At 40.0% G+C, this 22,058-nt stretch overlaps 1 protein-coding gene across 1 annotated transcript in view; it reads left to right on the forward strand.

Annotated features, from left to right (window-relative positions):
• LOC103588258 (ropporin-1) overlaps positions 1–22,058 on the forward strand; it is a 32,306-nt gene that overhangs the window by 3,501 nt on the left and 6,747 nt on the right. The window contains exons 2-4 of the mRNA XM_008569901.1: positions 16,280–16,407; positions 19,714–19,831; positions 21,148–21,309. Of these exons, the coding sequence (XP_008568123.1) occupies positions 16,280–16,407; positions 19,714–19,831; positions 21,148–21,309 (408 nt within the window). The remainder of the gene's footprint in view (positions 1–16,279; positions 16,408–19,713; positions 19,832–21,147; positions 21,310–22,058) is intronic.

A 22,058-nucleotide genomic window follows, 5' to 3' on the forward strand; every position in this document is an offset into this window, starting at 1 on the left:
CGGGAGAGTGTGGTGCTGGTAGCGCTGAGGCCACGGGTTCGGATCCTATATAGGGATGGCCCATGTGCTCACTGGCTGAGCATGGTGCAGACAACACCCTGCCAAGGGTTGCAATCCCCTTACTGGTCAGAAAAAAAAACAAAACCCAACATTTTATTTGGCAAAACTAACCCTCAATTTCTTGGTACTGGAAAAATGATTATAATATTAGAACCTATATACCCATAGGTTGTTGTAAGGATTAAATGAGGTAATGAATGTTCAATGACTACTCTTAAGCCTGTCTTGTGCTGGGCATCCTTCTATTTTTAGCAACTGTATAGAATATTGTTAAAGAGATAGTGACCATATTTTTAGGACAAAAAATTAGGACATACTCTGACAAATAATTTTTGTTCCACTTGAAGTTGCTAAAAATGAACTTTTCATGATACAAGTAGGAATATCCAGGATATTTCAGTGATTTATGGGGACAGTAGGACATAATATTTAAAATTAAGGTTGTCCTAGAGAACATCCTTGATTTGTGATTGCCTTATTCAGAGAGAGGCATTATGGCATAGTGTAGAAAAAGCAATGAAATAGACCTAAGTTCTTGATTCGCTGCAAGATAAACTGTTACCTTGTGCCAATCACTTAACCTCTTTCCACAGAGATTCTCTCATTTGTAAATTGAAAATATTGAACTATATTGAGTCAAGTTAAGACCCATCATTTTTTAAGGGTGTTCCTTTTTATTTTCTTAAATATTTTTTAAAAAAATCTATCAGGGATTGAAGTGGAGAATGAAAGAAAAGAATGAATCAAAAATGGCCAAGATGGGTCAGGCAAGGCAATTGAAAGAATAAAAGAAGTCTGTTTTGGATAATTTTATGGGAAAGGAGAACTCTATAGTAAGTAGCTGGTGGATAGGACTGTAGCATGGCTGAGAGTTTATAATTGCAGATTTGAGAGAAATCAGCATAGAGTTCTGGTTAAAGCAACAAAAGTAGGCATCTACCTCCCAGCTAGAATACAGAGGTTGAAGTAGCTCAAGGCTCCTACCACAACAATTTAAAAAATCTACATAAATTATTTTTAAAAACATTGTAAAGACATCAAAAAACTTTAGAAACAATAAAGACTGGATTAATTGAAATTCCAGGAGGGCGAGAAACCCCTCCACAGTGAACTAAAGGTTATAAGCCATTTTCTTCCCCGAGGCCATTTGCTAACTTTGGGTATGGACTGAGAATTATGCTTTGCCCTTGCAGAGAGTGTTTTTACTGGGAGAAAGTGAAACCAGCATGGATTTTAGTAGTCAAACAGTGCTGGCATGACAGATTAGACTTTAAAGTGCCCCAAACACACTTTAGATTTTAGTAGTCAAACAGTGCTGGCATGACAGATTAGACTTTAAAGTGCCCCAAACACACTTTAGTTTTTATGCATGTTTGACATACAATTTTTAAAATACTGGGCATGCAAAACACACACACATACACACACACACACACACACACACACCCAAAAATAAAACAAAACAAAAAGCAGTAAAATGTTTCTAGTAATAAAGAAGAAAAATAGGTATCACAGAAGACAGCCACAGATAGATTCAACTATTGGAATGATCAGACATTGACTCTAAAATAACTATAAATAATACGTTCAGGAAAATTAAGGGAAAAAATTAATAAATAGATGAAAAATAAGATAGTTTCAGTACAAAAATTGTATCTATAAAAAATCCAAATAGCTATTCTAGAACATGAAATACAACATCAAATTAAGAATTCACTGAATAGGTTTAAAAGCAGCCTGGACAGCAGGAGACATAGTAAAGTCAAAGACAGGTCTACAGAAAATATCCAAACAGAATTAAGGATGAAAAAACAATGGAAAAAACCTGACATACATATGACCTGACATACATATAATTAGACCCTCAGAAGGTAAGGAGAGAGAGAATGGGGACAGAGTCAATATTTAGAGAAGTAATCCTCAATAACTTTTCAAAACTGATGGAAGACATCAACCTATAGATCCAAGAAGCTCAGTGAACCCCAAGCAGGATAAATGAAAGAGTATTATGTCTGAGCACATCATAATTAATCAAATTGCTGAAAATTAAAGATAAAGAGAAAATCATAAAAACAACAAGAAGGGAAAAGGCACATTACCTCCAATGGGACAACAAGACATTTTTCTTATTTTTTAAACAAACTGGAAACCAAAAGACAATTGGATTACTTAAAGTACTGAAAGGAAAATGTTGCTAAACTAGAAATTCTATACTTAGTGAATATATCCTTCAAAAAGGAAGGCAAAACAAATACATTTTAGACAAACTATGAGAGGTTTCTTCCCCAGCAAACCTGCACCATAAGAAACATTAGAGTTCTTTAGATTGAAGGAAAATGACCCTGGAGAGAAACACTGATCTTCAGGAAAAGAGAACATAAGGGTGAAAAAATAAACAAAATAATTTAATATTGGCTTTTAAAAAATACCAATAATGTCATATGTCCACAATAATAAAATATATGTAGAAACACATAGTAACAATTGTACAAGGAGTGTGGGTGAGGGATATTGAGTTAAATTTTTATAAGGTAATATAATTATCCAAGATGTAAAGGCATCAAGTGGAGAGGAAAGGGAGTCAGTCCTTAGGGAACCTGAGAAGTCTGACAATGAAAAGAGAATTAGATCATTGGAAAGGTAATAAGATTAAAACAATTTTTAAAGAGAAGGGCAGATTGTGCCTACTTGATGGAGGAGAAGGTGCCAGAGAGGTGGCAAAATTTTCTGGAGAAATTGAAGGGATAACTGTCATAGTCTGGTTCCTCAGGTCTTGGGCAGTATGAGAACTAAGAGCTCAAATGGTAGAGGAAAGAATAGGAGATCAAAGAGATATGTTGAGGTTGGCAAGAGGATGGCAGTGTTAATTCATTCTGACATCCTTGATCTCATTCAGGTAGAAAGTGACTTCATCTGCTGAGAGTGAGAATAATAGTTAGGTGGGATGCAGGCTGGAAATTAAGAAACAGATTTAAGTGTTGTCAGGGAATGGCAAAGACCAATGAAGAAACAGTAGTGAAAGACCTAGATAGTAGAAGTGATGCAGGATTGGAGTGTGCTACAGTGGATGATACTGTAAATAGTATTATTATGTTGTTATTGCTTTATAAAATAAAAATAAAGCAAGTCTTAAAGAATAACCCAGTCAAAATGTGATTGCCAATTAAGCCAAACTTGATATAAGCCTACTTGATATGATAAGTAGGCTTATGTTAAGTAGGCTTATACTGGTTCTTTCAAACTCATCCAGTTTATCTCAATCTTAGAATCACATGACCATCTCAAAATTTGTTCATGCTTTTGTGTTTTTGTAAATTTAATAGGGACCAGAAACATTAGAAAATCCTTCCCCTTCCAATCTCAGCAAGCAACTTCAATTCTCATGAGGGAATACCAAGCCGTCTATTTATGAACTAATGCAAAATTGCATTGTCTTACAATGCTTCCTCTGTTAAGGGAGTTTCTGCCAGTGGTTACTTGGATATTCCCATTTCCTTCTCTTGTCTCCTATTTTCTTTAGAAAGTACCAGGTGTCCTTGGCCTGTGTGATAGTCTGTGAACTCTATTTCTCTGCAATCAAAAGATATTTATCTGTTTTGCTAATTGGTCTTCTACTTTCTCCCTGGCTTATCAATATTTTACTTGAGTAACGGAAGTTAGAAGCTAATCGTTCCTTTAACAACCAGTATTTTTACAGTTTGTTTTCTAATGAACATTATTTCTAAATCATACCGCATAAATCTCAGCTTTTACCAGAAATTATTTCAATAGTCACCAGAATTTCTTCTATAAAACATCATCTTAAAACACTGAAACAAAACTTCAAAGTTTTAAGCAGAAGTACTTGATACTTGACTTTATCAGCACCGCACTCTCCCGAGTGAGCCACAGGCCGGCCCGATACTTGACTTTAGAGTAGTTTCTCCAACCTTTTGCATGTCATGGCACACATAAAAAATACTTGTAAAGCACACTGGAGACTTCCGGTCAAGATGGCAGAATAGACGGTCCCCAGTGTCATTCTCTCCCACAAATCAACCAGTTTACAACTATAAAAAAGCAGTGACAGCCAAGCTGGGGCTTCTAGAGCTCAGGAGAAGAGGAGGAGAGACCTACGGAGTGCATGAAGATGGGAGAAGTCACGATGAGAGAAAGAAAAAACTGCTCTGGCCATTTCAAGCCTCGGCTGTGTCCAGGCTGGAGCTGCTGAGCACACAGAGCAGGAACTGGCAAAAGCCACAGCTATGCCCTTCAGATGAAGTTGCTTGGAGGAGGCAGGGAAGAAGAGGGCCTTGGTGGCCCCCAGGACAGCATAACCACTAATAGGATTCCTGTGGACCGACACAGGAGTGAGGACCCACAACAACTGAAGAAAAGGAGCCATTCCAAGGCCTGTGAGTCATCACAAGAGACTGGCACATGGCCTGTCCCATGGGAAGTGTTTGCAGCACTAGTGGTGGGGGAGATGGGCCCACCAGGGGAACACTGGGGCACAGCAAGGACAGCTGATCTGCACCCCAATCAGCAAAGGATCACTCAGAAGAGACTGGTCAGGAATGCAGAATTGCATGGGGTGTGGTTTGATGAAAAAACTCAGGCCCAGACCAGAGTTTCTACACAACCCAGGTGCACCAGACATCTTGAGAGCCAGAAGTACCTATAAAGTCAATCATTAAAATGAGCTGCACAAAAAGCCTTCCCTGGGGAATCAGCAGCAAAGCAGCAATTTAGCTCAACCACAGAGTTCAAGTACTGATTCCCACAGGAAGTTGCCCCATTTTAGAAGTAAGCAAAGGACAACAAAATAGTTCCAGTGCAGAGTTTAAATAGTGGGAACAGCAAATAATCCAACACAGAACTGAAAGAAAAAAAAAAGTACCTGCAACCAGAGACAAAGTTTCATATTAACTAGTAAAGGTCTCATTTCACCAAAAAACACCTATAACACCTAGAAGGACTGGAAGTTCCCTGGGCTACCAAGCCAGAAATGGGGGAGGGCCAGGGGTCTCAGCAATGCCCCACAAAACCTGCAACCAATCCTGAGGGGTGGGGGACAAGGGCCTCAGCCACACCCCCCAACATGCACAGCCATCCCAGCAACGACCACCAAGCTGCCACAGGAAGCACCCTAAGTTCTCCCCAGCCAAGGTGGTAGGGGGTCTCAGGCCTCAGCCACATACCCCCAACATGTGCAGCCAACCCAGCAGCAACCACCGAGCCACCACAGGAAGTGCCCCAGGCTCTCCTTAGCCAGGGCAGTGGGGGGACAAGGGCCTTGGCCACGCCCCCCCAACACCCACAACCAGCCCAGTGACAACCACCAAGCCACAGCAAGAAGAGCCCCAGGTTCCTGAGCTGGGATGGTGGGGGGTGAGGGCTTTTGCCATACCCCCCTGACATCTGCACCCAGCCCAGCAATGACCAAGCCATCACTAGAAGCCCCCTGGTCTCCTCTGTGGGAATGAGGGGGGTGCCACTGGCCTCAATCCCACCCCTCCTCCTTCCTCATTCTTTCATCCCATCCCATTTCCTTCCCCTTTCCCCTCTCCCCCCTTTCAACTGCTCCACAAAAACATCCTCGAATAAAAAAAAATTAATAAAATTACATTTTCTTTAAAAAAAAAAGCATGGTGGGGTAAATTGTAGGGTACTTTGGAGGTTCACAGAGGACTTATAAAAAAATTCAATATATTTTAATTACATAATTATGGTAAAAAGTAAAATACAGAGTAATAGTAAAGATATTAAATGTCTAATTTCAATAAAACTTCCAAATAAACATTTTTAACTTTAAAAAAAAAATCAAGCTTACTTTCTTATCAGAGTTTGCTTTATCTTTATACCAAGTTTTGTGTTAAAATGACCACATGCAACTCCTGATCAAACATTTTGAATGTTCTCTGCAAATTCTTGTAGTCGCCATCAGTGAGAAAGTTTGCCTCACTGATGGGTCTTAGCAAATGGGAGAAGGATATATATTGCTTTTTCTGTAATTGACAGAAGCTCTTGACTCACCATTAAGCAGAATTTGGATAATTTGTTCTCTCCTTTCTTTGAAATTCTTATTTTAATGTGAATGGATTTCTAATACACTTGAACTTTTTTACGTCATTTATTTCCAAGTAATGTGACATTTAGCAGATGTTTTTCTACTAGTTTTCTTTAGTATTGAATTTAGAATACCAGTTAGATTTCTCACTTCTAACCTTAGTTTTCCTGTGAATCCATGAACATTGTTAGTATACATTATATTTTCATACACTCCTTGTGATTTTTGATTAAGTTCATTCTGGTGTTGAAAAGTGTCAAGTAAGCCAGTTTTTGAAGTCAATAAATTCTCAACAACTCTCAATGTAAAGATTGATATTTTCTTTTTCAATTCCTCTCTTTGCTTCCAAACTCCAGAAGGAAACCTTTTCCTTTGGTAGGTTTCTTGATCAGAAACAGTAAGAGACTGTTTCTTCACATACAGTTGAAAATAAATAGAATCAAAGTGGCCTGGATTTTATAAATTGTATCCTCTAAGGTGGAATTCACATCTGCAGTTATTGTACAGATGAGAGTGCCTGTGTGAGCAACACAATGTCTTACTTGTATCTCAGTGTCCACAACATGGAGAACGAACATGATTTAGAGCCTTCATACCATCCTGTCATCACAGCTTTCCCTCCAGCACAGAAACCCTTGTGCTTGAATGATATACAGAAAATCTCAATTGTTTTAAAGTTATTTACTTACTACTCCAAACATTTCATCTTGAATAGTTTGTTTTGGTACTTTTTGGCAGAACAGTTAATTTTCTTCCAAGCACCACTCTCCAGGGATTCTAACTAGTGCTATTAACTGAACATTGTATTGACATCTGTACATTCATCACACTGCAAAGGGAATGCAGTGATTCATTAGTCTTGTGGAGAGTGTTATCAGTGCATCTTCTAATAGAATTATTCCAAAGTAGCCCTTTTTCTATTTTCTTTGCTTTATTTGGTTCCAGACATGTGGTCATTTCCCAGGAAGGTTGGTAAAATAAGTGATTCTGCAATTGTGGGAAGCATTTGGGCTTTAGTTCTTAATTATGTGATCTTTTAATTAGCTTCTTGAGCCCAGTATGATGTAAACTACTACTGTAGAGTAGTTGTAAATGCTTTTGTAAACAGTTTCATAAAGCAGTGGTTTTCAAAGTGTGATTTCAGCGATTTCTGAAGGTACCTGAGATTTTGGAGAGGGAGGGGGTCTGTGAGATTAAAACTATTTTTGAAATAATACTAATACATTAAATGCATTTTCACTGTATTTTTCTTAAGACTGTACAATGTGGTATTTATATTAACATGTAAAATATTTATTGTTATTTAAAAATAAATATTTAAATTTTTCTGTTTTAGTTTCTAAAATGATAAATATTGATTGATATAACCCACATTGACAAAAGCTTTTTAGGTCCACTATAATTTTTAAGAATGTAAAGGAGTCCTGAGATCAAAAACTTTAAGAATCACTCTCAGAAGAGACAGTTTATCTGTATAATATTAGATATTTTCTATGAAGGGCCTGGCCTCATTTACCTGGCACCATTTTTTTTATTTGATAAGTTTTCCATGCAAATAAGATATTTAGGGAAAGAAAAAATGATCACAGCAAATGTTGGGCTTGGGTCACAGACCCTTCAAACCTGTCCTGTGCAGACTGGGTCACAGACCCTTTCATATGCAGATCACGAGCTAGGTAATTGGAAAAAGATCCTGGGAGCTGCTGGCAAGGTTGACATGCTTTGTTCAGGCAAGCTCAGCCCCATCAGATCAGCACCATTGTCTTTTATACTAGAGTCAGATAACCAAGGAACACTTGGGCACACATGTGCAGTTAACGTATTCACATCCGACAGGCTGAGCCGTGCTCAGCCTGATATGAAGTGAGGGAGCCTGAACAGTCTGTCTCCATTTTCCTTGCAACAAACAAATCCAAATTTGAAATAATCCTCACTTTATTACCTAATATGTGATTTAAATTTATATTTTTGACTGCTGTATGTCTTGTGAATTACTAAACCATAATTAGATATTAATAAAATTTATTAATATTTAATTTAAAATTATTCTTTATGGTGGAAAATAAATAATATACGTAAAGTACTTAAGGAGACTATTGGCCTTTTTGACGACAACAAACCAATTTTCAAAGAAAATTAGGTTCCCTTTTTAAATAATATTTTTAAGTCAATCACAAAATTTTTGAAAAAATCAAGCATTTATTAAGTAAAGGGAGAATTTCAGAACTATTATTTTATTTAAAAATTAAAATTATGAATTTTCCACAAAACATAAATTTTTAATAAGATATTAAAGGACTACAGTCTCCTTTACTGAATCAATTAAATTTTCCATTATTATTTATTTATTTATTTATTTATTTGTAGCTGGCCAATACAGAGATCCAAACCCTTGACCTTCAATTATTATTTGTTTTTATAAGCAAACATTGTTTTTTTATTTATAAACGAACAATAAGTTATTATGAAAGCCCATTAAGTATCAGATTTTAGATATGTGTTAACATCAAAAGTCAAAACAAATACATAGATCAAGTCACANGTATCAGATTTTAGATATGTGTTAACATCAAAAGTCAAAACAAATACATAGATCAAGTCACAATTTTAAAAAATGATGAAAATCAATTGTTTTATTGGGAACAAGTGATGATGATGATGATAATGATGATAATGAATACAAATCATATACCTTCTTTGTTGGGAAAAAGTAATGTGAAAAATAAGAGCAAATTAAATCAAAGGAAGACCTAAGTGAAAGTCATATGAACAAAAGATTATCACTGATAAATAGATTGTAATTAAAGCAATAATCAGACTTACGGGGATGGTTTTAAGGGGATGGTTGAAAGGGAAAGCCCTATACAAGCATCTCTGGCAGCAGGTGTTATGCATAAAACCTTAAGCACAGAAACAATAATTACTGAAATCTGGAAGTTTACTGACTATGCCGAAGAGTATCCAAATATAATTTCAGCTGTCGTAAATTTGTGAATGGTTGTAAAATGGTTGTAAATTTTTCGTCCCTATGAAGTTTGCAACCATCAATCTCTCATGGCACACCTGTAATCCATTCTTGCCAAGGCCACTGGTGGAGAGCCCAGCTTTAGAGAGCTATAAGAGGCAGAATAGGATTAAATGAAATGATACAATGTGTACCACAAAGAATATTTGATGATACCCAAGTTTTCTAGGAAGGCTCACAGTACAGTATGAACTCGAGATGAACCTTGGGGATGTAGTGGGTTTGAACAGATGAAAGAACAAGGGCACTTCAAATAGGCCAGCTAGAATTAGCAACATGCTGAGAGAAAGAGAAAAAAGCAGGATCGAGTACTGTTAACAATAGGTGAGAAAGTGTTAAACTCTGGATATATCATTTCTTGGAAAGTGGCGAGAATAGACTGTGTTGGAAATTTGTGTTGGTAAATAGTAGCAGAAAATGTATCATTTAAAATGATATGTATAAATCATGGAGAGCCTTGAGAGTCAGGACACAATTGCCATTTTGTAAGCAGGTCTCTCCCACCTCTTGAAAGCAGCGTAGAAGATAGATCTTGGACACATTGGATGACATAGACCAGAGGGTAACCCGAGGCAGGGAGACCTATTAGGAGGCTGCACTCCCAGGCTTGGAGGCCAAAGGACTGAGAGAACAGGTGCACCATGTTCAGAAGAGAATTTGGGAGAGGGACTTAGCTGGAAGATGGACAATAAATTCTAGTAGAGAAGTGTCCTGGAGGCAATGGGAAGTGTGAACTGAAAGCAGAGGAGAGAGGTCAGAGATGAACAAACAAGCATAATCAACACAGTTTTGTGACAGATGAAGCCGTGAGGAGGATGTGAGCTTGCCAAGAGGAGCAACAGAAAGAGTATAAGCTTAGAATGCTGAAGACTGAGTTTGGGGAAGATGGCTAACTCTTGCCAAGCAGGAAGAAGGAGGAAAAAGGAGTTATAGAAGGAGGCAGAAGAGCAGTGTTAAGGAAAATAGAAACACAAGAAAGGTGTATGCCACCAAAGCAGGAGCAAGTCTCAAGAAGGGACATGTCTACCAGGCCACCTCCCACATCAGACTGTGTGTGTGTTCAATTCCCGCCTCTGTCACTTGCTAGTTATACGTCATTGCAAAGGTTTCATCTTCTTTCTTAGTTTCATCATCTGTAAAATGACGATAATATAATCTACCTTATAGAGATATTTGGAGGATTAAATGAGAAAATGTATACAGAATACTGCACAGTAACTGGCACTTGTAAGAAATTAATAGATGTAATTGATGACTTTTAAGGGAACAATAAAATAGTGAGAGGAGAAAAAATGACAAGGGGTTAAAGAAGGACCGAGCATTGAGAAAAGACAATAGATATGGAGAACTTTCTAGATATTCTTTGCCCAGAAATGAAGAAGCTACAGAACAGTGGTTAGAAAAGGCCATGGGATAAAGTAAAGGCTTTGCTTAAGTTTGCTCTGCACTGACTGAGGGTTATCGTTGTTGTTATTGTCATGGAAGCATCTTTAATTAGGGTTGAGCCATCTTTTCATTTATATGAGTTTATCTGAGCCTTCAGAATAGAAATCAAACAATTAAATGTACAACAATGAAGGGTCCTGTCAAAATAAACAAAGAGAGTAAAATGGTGCAGCCACTGTGAAAAACAGTAACAGTTCCTCAGAAAATTAAAATACAATCACTATGTGATCCAGCAATTCTGCTTCTGGGTAGAAAAACCAACAGAATTGAAAGCAGGGACTCAAAAAGCTATTTGTACACCCATGTTCATAGCAGCATTGTTCACAATAGGTGAAAACAACTCAAATGACCATTGACAAATGAATGGATAGAGAAAATGTGGTACATCTAATGGAATATTCTTCAAACTTTAAAAGGAAGGAAATTCCGACACGTGTTATAACATGGATGAACCTTAAAGACTTCATGCTAAGTGAAATGAGCCAGGTACAAAACGACAAATGTTTTATGATTCCACTTATACGAGTTACCTAGAATCATCATATTCATAGAGACAGAAAGTAGAATGGTGTTTGCCAAAGGCTAGGGGAAGGAAGGAATGAGGAGTTAGCTTTTAATGGGTACAGAGTTTCAATTGGGGAAGATGAAAAAGTTTTGGAGATGGATGGTGATGATGGTTGCAGAGCAGTGTGAATGTACTTCATGTCTCTGAACTGTACCCTTAAAAATGGTTAAAGTACTCAATTTTATGTTATATATTTTTACCGTAATAAAAGAATATATATGCAGATAATATGAGCAAAATAAGGCACTGTCCTTTGCTAGATAAAATGGATTGAAAAGTCGTATGAAATGACTTGTAACAGTAACTTTTTAAATTGTGAAATACTTCATACATACAAAATAAAATGTATAATGTAAATGCAGGTATAAAAATAATGAAACAAACCGTTCTCTTAAAACAGAATATTCCTAACAGTGTTGAGACCCCTGTTGCATCCCCTGGATGACATCCCTCTTCTTCCCTCACCAGGGGTAACTGCCATTCTGAATTTGTGTTTATCATCCCTTACTCTTTATTATAGTATTACAACATTGATATGTAACTCCAAACAATATATCACTTTTCTACTCAGCACTGCGAGTTTCCTCCATGGTGATGTCTATAACATACTCATTGAGAATCATGCTATCTTCTCAATAATTGAAGCTTTTATTATTAAGAAGTGACCCTCTTTATTCCTGATAATGAATTTTGCCTTAAAGTCTCTTTTGTTTGGTATTGGTACATTTACATCAACTTTTTTTCAGGTATTATTTGCTTATCTATATCCTTTTACTTTCAGTCTTTCTGCGTCTTTGTTTTTTAGATGTGCCTATACCTGGATTTTTAAAAATTCAGTTTGATAATTTCCGTATCTTTACTGGCACATTCACACCATTTCTTTTTTTAAATTTATTTTTTAATTGACACATATTAGTTGTACATATTTATGGGGTGCAGAGTTATATTTCAATACATGTGTATAATGTGTGATGATCAAATCAGGGTAATTAGCATATGCATCATTTAAAAAATTAACATTATTTTTGTGATGAGAGCATCTGAGCTCCTCTCTTCTAGCCATTTGAGAACACACAATAAGTTATTGTTAATTATAGATGCCTGTTGCTTTGCATTGCTTTGCCCCGCACGGATTTGTCACCCCACTTCTCCTGGGTGACGGAGGTGCAAAGGATCACTCAAAGCCCATCTCTACTGAGCAGTGAGAGGCCCGGAAGTGGTTAATCTCCCTTTGGGATGCTCAAGATAGAGGCATCCCTTCCTTGGGAAATTAATGCTGAATTGCGGTTCTCTCCCTGCATTTACTTTCCAGACCAGGAAGTTACAGGAAGAGAACAAAGATGTGGTTACAGTTTAACAATATAGGCTGGTAACTTTCAGTGAAACAAGCCAGATGATATTCCAGTAAGGCAATCAAGGGGTTCTATCAACAACAGTTTGATCTTAGCAAACATTCCTTCGATCAGCAATTCTCAGTATCTTTACATGACAATCAGTAACTAGTCTGTCTTGGAGCCAGCAACCTGCTGTGCCACAATTCTTATCTTGCAACAGAGACTTATACCCTGAGGGAAATTTCCAGTCTTCCGCAAGGTCAATATTTGAAACTGCAAGGCTTTGGAAAACCAGGCCCTGGGAGGTACATATGCTTTATAGTATATTCCACATATCCCCCGTTTTATTTATTTAAAAGAAAAATCGAGTTATAGATCAGGTTGGCATAGTTAAAACAAAAAAGCATTTTGTTAAAGCAAAGTTAGTATCAATTAGCATGGCAAGTCCTTTTAATTTACTTCAGGTGAGGACTGGTGATGTCATCATCTCAGGGTGGCTGCAGCTGGCATCACTCCAGCTGCTGTGAATTGGGTGTAATTAGCAATTGTTGAAACTCTGGAATGGTCAGTAAAATAGTTGATTCTGAGTTGAGTGTTTAATGTTAAAAGATGTGGAATATACTAAAAAGCAAATGTACCTCACAGGGCCTGGTTTTCCAAAGCCTTGCAGTTTCAAATATCGACCTTGTGGAAGACTGGAAATTTCCCTCAGGGTATAAGTCTCTGTTGCAAGATAAGAATTATGACACAGCAGGTTGCTGGCTCCAAGACAGACTAGTTACTGATTGCTATGTAAAGATACTGAGAATTGCTGTACAAAGGAATGTTTGCTAAGATCAAACTGTTGTTGATAGGACCACTTAATTGCTTTACTGGATTGTCATCTGTCTTGTTTCACTGAAAGTTACCAGCCTATATTGTTAAACTGTAACCCCACCTTTGTTCTCTTCCTGTAACTTCCTGGTCTGGAAAGTAAATGCAGGAAGAGAACCCCAATTTGGTGTTAGTTTCCCAAAGAAGGGCTGCCTCTCACTTGAGCATCCCAAAGGGAGATTAACCACCTTGGGGCCTCTCACTGCTCAGTAGAGATGGGCTTTGAGTGATCCTTTGCATCTCCATCACCCAGTGGAAGTGGGGTGAAAAATCCATGGGGGGCAAAGCAACGCAAAGCAACACTCTATATAAAGGGTTGATAAACTATGGCCCACAGGCCAAATCTGGCTACTGTTTGTTGTAAATAAAGTTTTACTGGAACACAGTCACGCCCATCTTTTTATGTATTACCTGTGGCTGCCTTTGAGCTACAATGGCAGAGTTAGTAGTTGTGACAAGGACCGTATAGCCCTTTACAGGAAAATCTACCAATCTCTGCTCTACAGAATTGAAATAAAATAAATTAAAAGTTAGATAAAGGGCATCTATCACAGGGCCTGGTTTTCCAAAGCCTTGCAGTTTCAAATATTGACCTTGCGGAGGACTGGAAATTTCCCTCAGGGTATAAGTCTCTGTTGCAAGATAAGAATTGTGGCACAGCAGGTTGCTGGCTCCAAGACAGACTAGTTACTGATAGTTATGTAAAGATACTGAGAATTGCTGTACAAAGGAATGTTTGCTAAGATCAAGCTTTTGTTGATAGAACCCCTTGATTGCCTTACTGGAATGTCATCTGGCTTGTTTCACTGAAAGTTACCAGCCTATATTGTTAAACTGTAACCCCATCTTTGTTCTCTTCCTGTAACTTCCTGGTGTGGAAAATAAATGCAGGAAGAGAACCCCAATTCAGCATTAATTTCCCAAGGAAGGGATGCCTCTCGCTTGAGCGTCCCAAAGGGAGATTAACCACTCCCGGGCCTCTCACTCCTCAGTAGAGATGGGCTTTGAGTGATCCTTTGCATCTCCGTCACCCAGGGGAAGTGGGGTGACAAATCCATGGGGGGTGAAGCAACGCAAAGCAACTGATGCCTAGCACTACTGTAGACCACTAGAACTTATTTTTCTGTCTAGCTGTGATTTTTTATCTGTTGACCAACCTCTCCCTATCCCCTCTCCCGCCTCCCCTCCTAGACTCTAGTAACCACAATTTTACTCTCTGCTTCTATAGGCTCAACTTTTTTTTCCACCTGCCACATATGAGTGAGAACATGCGGTGTTTATCTTTCTGTGCTTGACTCCCCTCCTAGACTCTAGTAACCACAATTTTACTCTCTGCTTCTATAGGCTCAACTTTTTTTCCACCTGCCACATATGAGTGAGAACATGCGGTGTTTATCTTTCTGTGCTTGATTTATTTCACTTGACATAATAAGACCATTTCTGTTTACTGTGATTACTGATATGTATGAATTATTTTCTATCATGTTCTCTGTCCCCTTTTGCTATGCTTTTCCCCCTTCCCTTCTTGTCTTCTTTTGGATTGATCAAGGTATTTTTATTGTGTGTGGTGTGTTTTCCTTTTCTCCTCTCTACAGGATTGGCAGTTATATTACTTTTATAATATTACTTTTATAATACTTTGTAAAGAGTCAAGTATTCATAGCAAAATTTATGCATACTTGACTTTTTATAAGGTCTAAAGTTAATCATTATCTATATCCCCCCTTCCTCCAAATAAAAGAACATAAAGTAAAAGGTAGAGGACCACCACCAACCTAAGACCACTTTAGTTTCTTGTCTTAAGACTTCCCAGCCAAGCTTGTGTTGATATAAATTTAAAACTTAGACCTAGCCTGTGGCTGCAGACTCTTGGGGGCTATTTCTCCCCCAACCTAAAAGCAGCAATGGAGATGATTTCTTTGTTGTTTAACCCTGCCTGTAGCCAGATATTTTCTGTCCCACCTTTTCACACTGAGGGTCTCAAGTTTAGTCCAGAAGGAGAGTCCTTTATTTCAGCCATTTGCTTTCTGTGGGCCTAAGCCCTGGTCTTTTCCCTCCTTGCCTGGCCATTTATCTCAGAGTTTCAGTTTCGTGGCATCTACATTTGTCCTCCACGTCAGCCCTAATTTCTTCATTTACTCACAACTCCGGATTCTGCTTTACTCAGTTTGGCACTTGAAGATTTCTCTCACTTTATTGCAATCTCAGCAAGGCAATTTGAAAGGTATGTTTGCTGAGATTTGTTTTGAAGAGGTAAAGCTTTTTAGCATATCTAGCCGGTCCCTTTCTCTACTAAAAGCAGACAAAATCTTTTCATCTGTTGTTTACTTGTATATAGAATTGTATACCATTTATGGATTTTCACTTTTTGTTTCAATTTGTCCTGGAACTTTTTGAGTGAAAATGTACAAGTTTTCTTTCCTACAATTAGAACAGATAAGAACAAGCAGCTACAAACAGAGATGTTCATCAAATGGCTGTTTAATGATTATTTTTATTCAGAAATAACCTACTGTCAAACCACAGAATGAATTTTGCTACAACTCTTACCCAGCTAATAAGAGTTGAGAGACATGGAAAGATGTTCATGAAATGCTGTTGAATAAATAAACTGTTTTGTATAACCCCATTTCTTGTTTATACAAACATATACATATTTATATTGGAAAAATTCTGGAAGGATGTATCCAGTATTTGGGGGCGATATAATTAGGAGACATTTTTGTTTACTTTTTGTTGATCTCTACAATTATTTACAAAACTGCTTTTTAACTTGGAGTTGTGTAACAATAGAATGCATCTGTCTTGTGGGGTGGTGGAGTCCTCAAAATTGAGAGTGTCAGAGGCTGGGTGATCTCCTGCCCAGGATTGCTGTCATCTTATGATTCGAGGATTCCCATCTTATTTATTTTTTCTTCTGCGAATAGGTGAACCAATCGATGCCTCAGACAGATAAGCAAATATGCATCCCACCGGAGCTGCCAGAACTGCTGAAGCAGTTTTCCAAAGCCGCCATTCGGACCCAGCCGCAGGATCTCATCCAGTGGGCTGCAGAGTACGGGTTCCTCTCTCCCCTCCAGACCCTCGGAGGGTGGGGGTGGGGAGAGTGGGTCGTGGAAAACTGAGGAGGTTGTCATGGCTGCAGCCAGGGAGTCGGGATGATTAGCCTAACCTTTGCGATTTTCAGCTCTCTCATTGTTTGGTGCTTTAAAATCCACACAGACACCAAACCGGGCGAGGTTGGGATGCCCTCGCCTAAGCGAGCCAGATCGAGCAGTAGGACGCCAGGGTAACAGGCCAAGTGTCCTGGGGCAAACAGCAAGAATTAGATTACCACATCGCACCAGCGCACGCACACCCACCCCAGCGGTACCCTTCTCCCCCCTCCCTCCATCCTCCCTCCATCCTCCCTCCGTCCCAGTGGAAAGAAGGGCTTGGAATCTGTGCTGGGGCTTAGCCTGCCTTTCTTCCCTTGCTTCAACCAGGACCGCGTTATCCCCTCTCACCACTAGATGGCAGCAGTGCACGTGGGGGAGCGACGCGATGGCCTTGGGGTGGCTTCGGTGGGATCCGTCCAAGCTGGGCCACTCCACTGCTGTCAAAACTCTTACTTGTGCCCAACCGAAGACACTTTGTATCATGTCATTGGGGAAATTTTTGTAATTTTAAACTGATTTTTTCCCCTCAACATAAAGATGCTCACGCAGTACACATCGCATTCTGGAGAAAGGAGGCAAAGCAACGTAAAGAGGTCAAGCCCTGCTGGAGACGGTGTGCCTGAAACACAGGGACCCTCTTTCAGGAGAGGCCTCCAGAGGCTGCTCCGTGGGTGGCGCTTACACGGCAGTAGCGCTGGCCTAGACTGAAGCAGCTCTAAACAAAAAGCCTCTCCGCTATGGAATTGCTTCTTACAAACTGGCCGGCTTACAACTGAGGAGCCGGGGCTTGGGGCAGGCGTTGGGAACTAACTAGACCTGCCGGACCGTTTCCAGGCTGTTTGTCCTGTTGGATGATGACCTCCTTCTGTAGTGTTTCAGTGGGAAAGGAGGAGAACGAGAGGCTGTTGAGAGGGAGCGAGTGGGATGCGGGAGGGAGAATGTCCTCAGCCTGAGGTCGTGAGTAGGGGTACTGAGGTGGAGAGAAGGCGCGGACACCTTTGAGAGGGCACAAAATGTCACCTAGGAGGGATCCTGCAGAGCCGGTGCTCTCTGAGCCAGCTCTCGTGCTCCCGGGCTGGGCTAGGATGAAGCCTGTACAAATGGAAAGATGATAAGCCAGTGGTGCTCATAAAAAGAGACATAAATGGGGTTGCTTTGCCTCGTAATGAGCCCTGTGTAGTTTTCCATTCTACATTTTATATACTACCTCTAAGATTGCACTTTAATGTCAGAAGACTAATTTCTTTTGGCATAGACAGACATTGTTTGATGCTACACGATAGTTTAAAACCCCATTTTATTGTTCTTGTGCTGCTGTTTTATAGTAAGAAAAATGACATTTCTTGGTATTGTCCCTGACATTTATGAAAGAAAACATTCCACTGTTGTAGCCTGCTTGCTCCCATATTGTATCATGTGCTATAAATTTTTCAGACATCCATGAAAAATCAGTTCGTAGTTTAACTACAACGAAAAAGGAGAGCATGACCTAAGAGCATTCTCCACCCTACTCAGACAGGAAAAGCCCTTATCAGATGGTTTTGTGTGACTTACAAACCTACAGGCATTTTAGTGGTAAAACCCCACAAAGTATTTCTAAGACAAAATACGTATTTAGATTATCAAACAAGAATTTCCTTACATATGTGTTGTCAATGAAGAAACCACCTACCAGGCAGGACATATACTTACTTGTTTGTCCTGTGGTTGGTATCTGTGACAAAACAAATTTGCAATATATGTGTGTTAACTATGGAATTGTTCACTTTCAAATGAAGCTCAACAACCCACAGAGAAATAAATTTGTCATTACAGCCTCATTTCCATGTTCTCTAACCAATTCTGCTAAAAAGCCAGAAAACCTTGCTGCTGAGTGTCAGTCATTATCTGGGCAGCCACTTCTGTAGAATGAGGGACTGTGTATCTCCATCCCTCCCATTTACATCACTCAAGCCTGGTTATGAAGGCTGAGGACACACTCCACTTCTGTTTTCACTCTGTGCCCTCACCTGACCCAACACTGATGTGTCTGCAGAGATTTCTCATGCTCATTGTTAAAGGCGGTTTATATTTTTCTTCTGCCCTTCCTGCTGATGACCTCCAAGGGGTAACTGGAAGTATTGTTTTAGTCCATGTAGCTTTAGCTCTGAACTGCTCTGTGGCTTATTGACAGGCAATGGTTAACCCCATCATTGTATGGCTTTGACCCTAAAATGGGCTTTTATGGAATTCCTTCTGTATTCTTTCTGTACTACCTTGTTCTGGAGAAAGTAATGGGGGGAAACAAAGCAGGGAGAGGCAGAAGTTTGTCATTCAGGGATAGTCAATAATAAGGCTTATGATGGAAACAGACCCTGCCATATATCATGGTGACCCACATGTCAACTGATCAGTCCATCCCCTGGTACAGGAAGCCTCTTTCATCTGATGCCAATCCTGAAACAGCACTCAGTATTTTTTCCACATTGCCTGAAAACAAAGTCCGCTCCATAAAGCATTGGGGAGCAAACAGTTTTTACTGAAATTTTTGAGGGAAATAGAAAAGGGTTTTACTGCACACACACCATATTATATAAGGCTGTCTTAAACCCTTCTTCAGCTTGTGTTCTCTCCTGAGCCTCCATTGGTACCATACCAACCTTCTCTCCCTTCCCTGTTGAAGCCCCAAACCTCACTGACACCAGCCAGAAACCCTTCCTGACTCACCTCTGGAGCATCTCCGCCTCCTCCCCTTTCTTATGCAAGTCACTTTAGTTCTCTTCCAACTTCTCTTCCCAAGATTGCTTATTCTCACTCACTACCTGATACATATATACATAACCTGTGATGTACATGTCTGTGTGTGTGTGTGTGTGTGTGTGTGTGTGTGTAAAACACTTAGGATGAGTGATTGAAAAAAATACCTCCCATTATGCTTAAGGGAATTGCATATAAACTTTTGCTGGTTATTCCTCATCCTTAGAGAGGAACAAATCTTTGTATTCCCTAAGCCTTCTCTATACCTTAAGTGGAAAGTAACACATTCAGCCTTTTCCTGTATGTTAATGAACTAACCACAGTGTCTGGCACATAGAAGCCACTTAAATATTCTTTCCTGTACCCCCTGCCCTCAAAAAAAAGGGGGGGGGGAAGGATTCTTAAAGCATCCAGAGGCCACTGGAGTATGGGATGCTCCCCCACCATTCTAACTTTTTTTCTTGTAGTTATTTTGGGGCCATGTCCCGTGGAGAGATTCCTCCAGTGAGAGAGAGGTCTGAGCAAGTTGCTTTGTCTAACTGGGCAGAGCTGACCCCCGAGCTGTTAAAGATCCTGCATTCTCGGGTAAGGGCCCTACTGCAGCATCAAAGGTGATGTGGGGACAATGTTGAGGCTGGATGGGTACAGACAAAAGCCCACTTGTCCCTCTGCCAGTCAGCTGGCCACATAGCACCACCTTAAAATATACTAAACCATGTACTGAAAGTAAATCTTCCTTGGGGAAATAGGGATAATCATGAAATAGGCTGTAGGCTAAGTTGTCAGGGGGTCATTGCAGATTTCCCTGAAACTAACAGAATGTTCAGGGGCTAAGTGCAGTGCTAATCCCTTCTCTTCAGAAAAGTGCAGGTCTACAGTCCCTTGATGGTCTCTCTTTCTGATCAAGACCATAATATAACACCAGTCACTGACTGAGAAAGGGTGTATTGTAGTTCCCCAGCTATGCCAGGTGCAGACATAGCCTAGATTTTAGGGAAAACTCTGACTCTCTTCATAACCACATCATCCTGGAAGCTGCCCTGTGAATGGATGAGGAGGGTCTGGCTTGAGAAAGATTATGGTTTGGCCAGTGCCCAGGAAATATGGATTAGCACCACCATGTCCTGCTTTCGGATCCAGGACAGAGAGGTTTGGAGTGATTCAGGGCTGCCCTGTCCAACTACTCTGGCCCCAGAGGCTTAGAATTTCACTAGAATCTGAGGGTCAGGAAAGGTGTTGGAGTGCTTCATTTGGGCATCTGTGCCCTTATCACACTGTTGGCCAACAGCCAGCCATACTATCCCTTTCTCCTTTTAATCACCAAGTACCTTGTACAGTGAACATGGCAGAGCTTTAAAGTACCTGGGATCAAGCAACATTAGGTATTCAGACCAAACCCCTGCAGGTCATTTGTATACCCAAATAATTCCTGCAAAAGCATAAAAAGTGCATTTGAGGTCTAGTGCAAAGAATTCAGTGGAGTCTGGAAGCAAGAGACCTAATGTCTTGTTCTCATTTCTCCACTAATTAGCGGTCTCAGGCAAGTCGTCTGCCCTTAGTTTTGTTTTCAGGCTGTCCCATCTGCAGTATAGAGACAACCTAGAAATAAAACAGCAGATAATAAAAGCATCAGAAAAAAACTAAACTGTAATAAAAATGTGTATCTTTCCCATAATCCTGAAATCTGAAGTTTAAACATTATTAGATTCTTTTTCAGCATTCTCTTCACTAGACCTTGCACAGAGAACTGCCAACGAGAGTCCTCTTTTACCTCCCTAACATCCCCCTCTGCCTCTTGCTGTTGCTGGGAGAACTCGGGGCCCAGTCTGGGGAGGTGTTTTTCAGGCCTTCTCTCATCCTCTCCCTCATCCTCTGTGTCATGTCTGTCTCCTGCCCTGCAGGTTGGTGGCAGACTGATCATCCATGCAGAAGAGCTGGCCCAGATGTGGAAGGTGCTGAACCTCCCGACAGATCTGTTTAATAGTGTGATGAATGTGGGTCGCTTCACGGAGGAGATCGAGTGGCTCAAGTTTTTAGCTCTTGCTTGCAGCTCTCTCGGAGTTGTAAGTTAACTTTATTGTTTTTTGTTCCTTAAAGTAAAATCTCTCTCTGGACCTGGAAGGGCAGTACATCCGCACACACAATCAACTCTCCAGGGCTGCTGGTGGGCATGCCTCTTTTAGTCTCCTCCCTCTCTTTTTTGAACTAAGGTAATTTCTGTGCTCATCAGCCAGAAGCAGGAGTTAGGAGAAGAGAGGGAAAAATTATTATCAGGCTCTGGAGAGAGTTGATGAAAGTGTGGCTTTTGGATTATTTATGAATTTCAATCATTGCCCTCAGATTTATTTTCCCTCTACTCCCCTGCCTCCATTCATATTGCTAGAGATGACCAAGAGCCAGCGGTAGAATAAGACTTGCTTCTTTGTAGGTTCCAGACACCTAGAAGATAGAAGATATACCAATAAAGACTTTTTTTTTTTTGTCTTTTTCGTGACCGGTAAGGGGATCACAACCCTTGGGGTGGGGTCGCCCGCACCGCGCTCAGCCAGTGAGCGCACCGGCCAGTCCTATATAGGATCCGAACCCGTGGCGGAAGCGCCGCTGTGCTCCCAGCGCTGCACTCTCCCGAGTGCGCCACGGGGTCTGGCCCCCAATAAAGACTTTTAAAAAGTAGAAAACTACTATTTAATAAACACAATTGTATGCAAAAATCAGAGATAAGGAAGCAAGAAAAAAGAAATGAGGCTATTTCTAGACTTACAGTCATGATATAACCATGGATCCAGGATGTTCATACAAATTCATGCCTTTT

This window comes from Galeopterus variegatus, unplaced genomic scaffold (genome assembly GCF_000696425.1).
Source record: "Galeopterus variegatus unplaced genomic scaffold, G_variegatus-3.0.2 Scaffold542, whole genome shotgun sequence".
In the NCBI taxonomy this organism is placed as follows: Eukaryota; Metazoa; Chordata; class Mammalia; order Dermoptera; family Cynocephalidae; genus Galeopterus; species Galeopterus variegatus.